This window comes from Rhagoletis pomonella, unplaced genomic scaffold, assembly GCF_013731165.1.
Source record: "Rhagoletis pomonella isolate Grant_MI unplaced genomic scaffold, Rhpom_1.0 Rhpom_scaffold_00003, whole genome shotgun sequence".
NCBI classification, from domain to species: domain Eukaryota; kingdom Metazoa; phylum Arthropoda; class Insecta; order Diptera; family Tephritidae; genus Rhagoletis; species Rhagoletis pomonella.
In genome coordinates this window covers 100,310,743-100,318,826 of record NW_023458557.1, presented here as the reverse complement: position 1 = coordinate 100,318,826, position 8,084 = coordinate 100,310,743, and the positions used below count along the sequence as shown (strand labels likewise).

The following is an 8,084-nucleotide window of genomic DNA, read 5'->3' as shown; positions in this document are numbered from 1 at the left end:
ATGTGTAAAAAAAAAACTGAACTTGATAGCTGATTCCTCGTGTCCGTGCCGGTTGCAATGCGCACTTGCATTGCCGCTATGATCTTCAGTCTGTTGCCCATATTTTAGTTTGACTACGAACCTACGTTTGTCTGCTCGTAAATATGTGTGTATGTGAATTCACATGGCAGGCTATGCTGAATGCTTGAGGCTATTTTTCATAAAGCTTTCTGTCGACGTTTTATTGCTTAGTGGCAACGGAGTGCGTGCCGGGCGCTCTTTGTGGCAAATGTCCTGTGGAGGTGCTCATGCCTGACACTCTGTTCGTACTGGTGACGTTGTTTTTGCTGCGCACCGAAATTCTGCGGTTACCAAAATTGTCACAGTTTATGGTATTTTTCAACAATTACTCATGTTTTTGTTTTGCTGAAGCCAAGCTACTTTTTGACGCTGGCAGAGCGCCCACAGCACGCTTACAGACCTTGGCATTGTAACTCATCGGGAGATCTGTCTTTCTGCTGGTGTTGAGTTGCTGGTATTTTCATCGCGTTTGTGTTTGTGAAGCGTTAGCAAAATTTAGCAGCATTTTTGTAGAAGCCAAAAAGCAATGAACCGCAATGGTACATGCCAGCACATCCGCAAACTGACAGCCCATAAACAATTGGCGAGCATTCACACGTGATATTTACAGGAAGGAAACAACAAGCTTACAATTTTTTGAATATAGAAAATTTATGGTAAAATTTTTATTGCCAAATGCTGCTAAAAAATTTATATGTATATGCTAAGATTTAAGTGTTATACTCACACGCAGTTTTCGTAACACTTACTTACGTTGGCTGCGACGACGGCAATGAAACTGTTGGTAATTAATCCCGGGCGGGTTGGCATTGCGGTTTTTCAAATGTCACTACGACGAAATAAACAACCCTAACCACCAACCACCAACCGCCAACCGCCAACCACCAATGCGTAACTCAAAGTGGGGTTCATTGGCGGGGTCGTAAAGTTGCAGAGGCGCTGAGCAGCTTACTCACCGGCGCCTGAAAAGGAAATTGCTTCCAAAATTCATGAATCGTTCGTAATTGACGTGTTGGCTATGGTTATAGCGTTTTTGGAGGAGTAGCAAACATGAAACCTTGTGAATCGATGATTGTATTATTTGTTCACGTTTTTCCTTAGTCCATTTAGAATTGAATAGCATGTGTGCGAAATTGTGCGTATCTGAGTTAAATTTTACGGTTCTACTTTGTTTTCATTTCGTTTGTGCCTTTTGTTGTTTTGGTATACCGAAAGCATACAATCTCCAGGATGGGTGGTATTGTGGTTAACATTGCTGACATTTGTAATGTGGCTACTAAACTCAGTTCATATGCATATGTGTGTATGAACATATGCACCTGTATGTTCATTATGTATATATATATATATACTTACATATATTCGAAATTGTATGAAAATTGTTGATACATATATCCAACTGTACAATGTATGGAGTGCAATGGGGTATAGTCGTTGTGCTGGGTATGCAGTTATGCAGGGTTTGCAGCGACTTTACTGGCTTGGCCATGTCGTTCGAATGGACTCCGATACTCCAGCTCTAAAAGTATTCAACTCGGAACCCGCTGGTATTAGCAGAGGAATAGGAAAGAGGGGATGCGAATGCGATGGAAAGAACAAGTGGAGAAGGCCTTGACTTCACATGGTATTTCTAATTGGCGTCAGTTGGCACAGAAGAGAAACAGCTGCGTGTTTTGTTGAACTCGGTCAAAATCGCTTAGGCTGTTTTGCTAACAAACAGGAGGAAATGCCTTTAGCGATGTTTGATGTAATAAATTTCAAACAAAAGTGTTAGAAAAAATTTTATGTTATTTTTTTAAATACAGTATTTCCCGCTTATAAGCGTCAACAAAAATGCACAACTTTCGACGCTTATAATCGTAGAAACCTTATATTTAAAAATTTTATTTTATGCAGCCAAACATTATTATACAATTTTAGTATAATAATGTGCAAGTTACCGTTGATTTTTTAGAATTTTTTTACCGAAGATGTGTGGCGCTGCTACTGAATTTCAAAATACGTAAATATTTTAAGGAATTTTAAAAGAGCACTTAAAAGGGGGAAAATCATAAGTAAAATTGTAAATGGGGCATGAAAAATTGAGGTACTAAGGCTGGTTGGGTACATAAGTGGGGAGGTACTTAAGAGAGGGATTTTCTTCAGATTACATTAAAAAATTCATGCTGTCCAAAAACGTTGGTTACTTAAGCGGGTTTCACTGTATTTATATGAAAACTTTGCATATTTGTTTCGCGGAAGGAGGTAACACAACTAAATTCATAAACTCTTCTGCGGATTTATTAAGTTAGTTGTAGAAATAAAGAATTTTAACAATTTTTTATTATTTCATACTTGTAATTTATTCAAACCTTTATTGGTATTCTAAAGCTGCTTAATGTTTCCGTTCCTTTACATCTTCTGAGACAGCAATTTATAAACTTCTGTATATGTACTTAAAATTACTGCAAACATAGCCACACAATAACCTACAACCTCCAAACAATTCAAATCAAAGTCATCTTAACAGAAAAGCTACTGCAAAATATATTTCATAAATAAAAATTTACAAATAAACCACAACGAAAAAGAAGGTCCGATAGAGAATCCATAAGTACAATAGTAGAGCTCAATAAAGGTGAAAGCTTTCAAAAATACAGCATTCATTTCAAATGTATTTGTATGTGCCTAGTTTAGTATGAAACTTGCATAAATAAGTGCCTGTTCCACTTAATCACTCAGCTGTGAATGCTCTCGAATGCATAACTAAATCGAAACGCTGTTTTTACAAATATTTCGTTCCTTTTTTTTTGTTTACGTACATATCTACATATGTATGTATGCGTTTGGTTTACATACAGATGTACTTTAACCTCTTTCATCTTCCATACATTTTTCATACCGCCTTCGCACAATAGAGCCACACATGACAGCCGAGGAAATTGATGAATACATTTTATGAATAGACATTAGCACGTTTGTTTTTTCAGATTTGTTTAAATAATACGCGTCGCTTTTCTTTTCAAAATTTTACATATATGTACATATGTATGTGTTCATACACATAAGTACGCATGATGTACATACCTATGTATGTACACATATACTCATTTTATTTACTTAAAATTTACTTTTACTTAATATTTACTTTATTGAATATGTCTGTACTTGAAACTTTTACATTTCCTCATTATTTAGTATTTTTTTCCTATTTTTGTTTTTAATATCCCCTATCACATTTCAGGTACCACTGCATCATATAAAAACCTATCAAATTGAACGCTATGAAGAGAGTAATCTGGAGTCGGTGGTGAGCGCACTGCATTTCATGGTGACCACACAACATTTCATTAAAGGACAAATGAGGGTAATTTGCTATGCTCTACAATAAATATTAATTTCACATCTGCGAGTGTCAGTCGTGACTAAATATATATACATACATACATATGTACATACACGTATTTATTTGTGTGAATTTCGCCCCCTACAGCTCAAGTGTACTGCAAGCATATTTGATATATTCAAAGAGGAAATCGAAAGTGTCATCGAGGAGGATCGACCACGCATTATGGCCTCCGGACGTTCATATGATATGCATAACAATTATCCTTATGAGCAGCATGCAAGTGGTGACGGCTTCGAGGATCATAATGAGTCCTTTTTAACATATTCAGGTGAGATGGTTGACATTGTTAATGAAATGACATAAAGTATGGCGTCAATACACATATACATACATATCACTGATTTCAAGTACAAAAAAACCTCCATTTTTAACCGACTTCCAAAAAAGGAATATTTTTCTTTTATTTGTATTTTTTTTTGTATGTATGTTACCGCATAACTTTGGACCACGTCAACCGATTTCATTTTGCATCGGAAAGGCTGTGTCTCAGAGATGGTCCCATACTAATCTGGTTTAGATCCGATCACTGCAACATGAAAAAATTTACGGTACTCCTAAATTTTTATATGAGAGTTAAAGTCGGTGTGGTTTTTTGCTTAAAAATTACTCGTTTATAATTTATGTTTCGATTTAAACCTATTTTTTAAAAACGATAAAAGCAATAGATTTTGCCATATATTTATTAAATACAAAAATGCGAAGCCAAATCTTAAAAAACATATCGGATTTGTAAGTTTAGCATACTGAGGCACAAAATTACATAAGTCGAATCTTTGACAATTAAGCAAACAAACCGTGCAAGTTCCGCACCGCGCCTGTTTCAGCGGGCCTCTAAATTTTTGCTTCGTCGGTAAAATTTCAAATTTGTCAAAGCATGTGACGCTATGTATTTATTTAATGCAAATTGCAATAAACTTCAAATTTCTCGCTTCGTTTAATAGGCAAATCGACTACGCTTTACTTGCCACCCTATCGAACCCATTTTTAATCGAAAGCAAAGCAACTTGAACAGCCAACAACTTTTTATATTGAGTGTGTATACGAATTTGTGAATCATTCTGCTTGTGCACTTGCATAAAAGTTTCGACACTATATTTGTCAGATACTGCGTTTCGTTCCGTTTCTTACCCTCGCCTTTTAACACACACTAGGGAGCTTTTTGATTCGATCTGTCATTCATGCATACGTATGTATGTATGTATGTATGTATAGTTATCCTAGGTGGATATAAAAGTGCATGCATACATACATACATATGTTCATGTGTTACGTAATGCAAACTAAATTTAGTTGTGTTCATACTCATGCAAAACTAAGCTAGTGTAATGACGTTGCATGCCCTTAAAGCGCATATGTATGTACATTTGTACATTCTCACATATTTATGCATGTATGTACAAATGTGCATTGCACATACATACGTGTGTATGTTGAACGACAACGTTGTTGCTCAATATTTGGAAAAAAATGATGAGAAAGCAGCGTGCAGCGCTGTAAAGGGAGTGCACCGAGTCAAGAAAATATGGCCTCTAGCTGTAAATAAAAAAGATATTTGACTAAAGTGTTGCCACTTACTTGAGACAACATTGACATACACAAATTCAGGCAAACACGCCTAAAACCAGACCCAAAGATATTCCAAAGAAGGCATGCAGTGACGGCAGCGATGGAGCACAGTATGCTCATACATACATACATACATTTGTGCATATGTATGGATATAAATAGTTAAACTTAAATTGAGTTAATGCAGTGCCAATGCAGCAGGCGCAAGGGCACGGTTTTTGCCTTGTTATTGCAAGTGGTTTTAACTGATGTTCCGCCAACGGCATTGACTTCTGCTCCTTGCTGCTTATGATCAGCACAAGCCCTCTTTAAAGCGCATTAAAATATGCAAAGATTATTTATAGCGTACATACGCGCACACATTAGCCCTGCCCGCACTGCAGCTTACGAGTGGCATCGTCATTCACTGCCGCTAAAAGCAAGTAAGCCAATCAGCCAGCAACAGCGCTAACGACTCCAGACAAAGTGGCAATTTCTCCGCCAAGTGAAGGCGAGAAAATGGCGTTCAATGAAAGTAAGAAAAAAAAATCGGAGTTCTCATAGAGAAATGTTAGTGTGTATATATGACTCTTTCCGTCCCACATTTACGCTCAAACTTCATAATAAATGCAAATTCAATGTTAGCATACACCGAAGTGTCAACAACGTGAAAAATCTGAACCACTACATGCATACATATGTTAGTACGTACTTTTTTCTTGTACTTAAGCTATTTCGTTCTTTGAAGTGGTTATTCTGCTCCATCACTGAGTTCCTTTCAATCGTTTAGCTTTTACACGAGTAACTTGCCCACATTTTTTTTTATTGAAAGTACTGTTTCAATAAGTGCAGTTTATTTCTTTCTTTTGTATGCGCATACAGTTTTGAGACACGTATGTGGACTGTCCCAAGGATATATGGAAAAAAGTTGTTTGCAAATTTTTATATGCATACCCTCTATATTTGCGCTTTTAGCCTAAATAACATACATATGTATATATGACGTTTTGTGGCCTTAGGCTAACGATAACCCGTGCCGACTTTTAGGTGAAGTTTTAGTTAATTACTGAACGAAGGCTACCAAATCGTCCATGGAAACTTTGGAGATATGTTTCCCATGTTTGAACCATTTCTAGTAAATCTGCAACTTTCGATTTTTAATAGGACGTCAGAATTTCTCCCAAGGGAATCCAAGACGATATATTTTCTAGTCGAAACATTTTTGCACGTCCTCAAAATTTACAATTGAAGACGATTTTTTAATTAGTCTGGCTGGGCGTATGATGAGCATTAAATTATTAAATTCAACTTTTATAGCAAATTCTTTTCCTCCTTAAAGAAGTCTTTCGCAATTTTAAATAAACAAAATAAAATATTTTAGTGTTGGACATGTTCTCTCGTGTTGATTAAGGAACAAATCCTGACTGTCTGGAAAAAACCAATAAACGCAGATTCAATAAATATTACGTCCTAATCAGTGTTGCCGTTTTAGCCCTTTGGTGGCTAGATTTAGCTACCACATGCTTTTTTTGGCCACATAAATTTAAAATTGCCCCTAGCCATTTTTTTAGCCCTTTACAGAATTTATTACATGGCATGAAAAAAGTGTATATGGGTGTTTTCTGGAAAGTGTCAACCAAGAGCAAAAAAAATAAAATTTTGCTTGGACACAATTTGTAGATGCCGATCGATAACTACATATTTTGTCTATCACCCACCAACATATTGGACTAATTGGTTCATTTGATTTCAAGATATTTGCGTCTTTCCATCTACACTTTCAAATTTTTTTTTTTTCGGAGAAATCATACCTTCCTGAACGCCTTCATAATTTTGGTACACGATTAAAAAGAATTGGAACACGGTCAAAAATTTTGGTTAAAGTTTTAAACCGCTCTGGGACTACTGCCTTTTTTAATCGTCTATAGTCTACTTTTTAACCAGTCAATAGTTTTAAGCAATTTTTAATATATTCTGGTTTACATTTTAGTCCAAAAAGTTTGTGTGGTTTAAAAATCAAACCAAAATGTTTTATATATAGAAAAATTTGGTTTAAAATCTAAACCGAAATAGAAAATGTTTGTGCACAGCGAAATGTGGTGTTGATTAAAACTCAACATATGAAAGCTCATTTACATGCGCGGCTGTAGCTGAGTGTGCAAAGACGCTTGATACAATTGGTTGCTACCAAGGTTGTCCGGGTTCAATCCCCATCGGACCGAGATTTTTTTTTTATTCCTAATTATGACGAAATAGAAAATGTTTGGGTTTAAAATTTAAACAGAACTGTTTAAATTCTAAACCAAACATATTAGCTCTCTATTTTTTTAACTTGGAAGGTTTGTATTTGAAACTGAATTTTGTCCAAAAAGTTTGAAATTAAAACCGAAATTTTAGCATCCGCGGATGTTAGCTTTTAGACATCCGCATTCGCTTCGGCATCCGCGGATGCCCAAAACTCCACATTCACAACATCCCTAATACATACCTTAACAAACAGGTTACGTTTCTATATACATAAGTATGTATGTAAGTAACTATATATGTATATCTTACAAAAAAAATTAAAACATGCTGAACTTTTTATGAATATTCGGAGCAGAGCTCTCTTAGAAACGAAGAAAACTGGTAAATTATGGGTCAATAAAAATTTTTGAAAATATTCTTTACTTTCCAGCAATCAGCTTGTTTGTATAAAAACAAATGAAGTATCTTAGATATGTATGTATTTCATTTCCGTGATAAGCGTAAAAGGAAAGAATAAATAAAATATGCATTTCATTCTGAAAAATGTCTTTAGTTGTGTTTATTTTATTATTTAAAATCCTGTCAAAATCATGTTTCTATTATTTAATTCAGGAAAATTCGCAATTGCTAAAATTGTAGTAAAATAGGTGAATTCTAACCATACTTCCGCGTGACCATAACCTAAAAGCGTATACTTCCTGCCGAATTCGCGTGGAAATGGCCGCCTCGTTCCACATCCGGCGCCTAAAAGTATGCAATGAATTTTAGCTTCCGGCAGGGAAAATTTTCTGCGGAAACCACCTGCTCCACGGTTATGGGCGCCTGGTGAAAATCCGGACCGGCG

The 8,084-nt window shown here is 35.8% G+C and overlaps 1 protein-coding gene across 1 annotated transcript in view; it reads left to right on the top strand.

Annotated features, from left to right (window-relative positions):
• Window positions 1-8,084, top strand: part of LOC118736441 — a 21,742-nt gene that overhangs the window by 6,121 nt on the left and 7,537 nt on the right. The window contains exons 2-3 of the mRNA XM_036466535.1: window positions 3,284-3,406; window positions 3,533-3,716. Of these exons, the coding sequence (XP_036322428.1) occupies window positions 3,284-3,406; window positions 3,533-3,716 (307 nt within the window). The remainder of the gene's footprint in view (window positions 1-3,283; window positions 3,407-3,532; window positions 3,717-8,084) is intronic.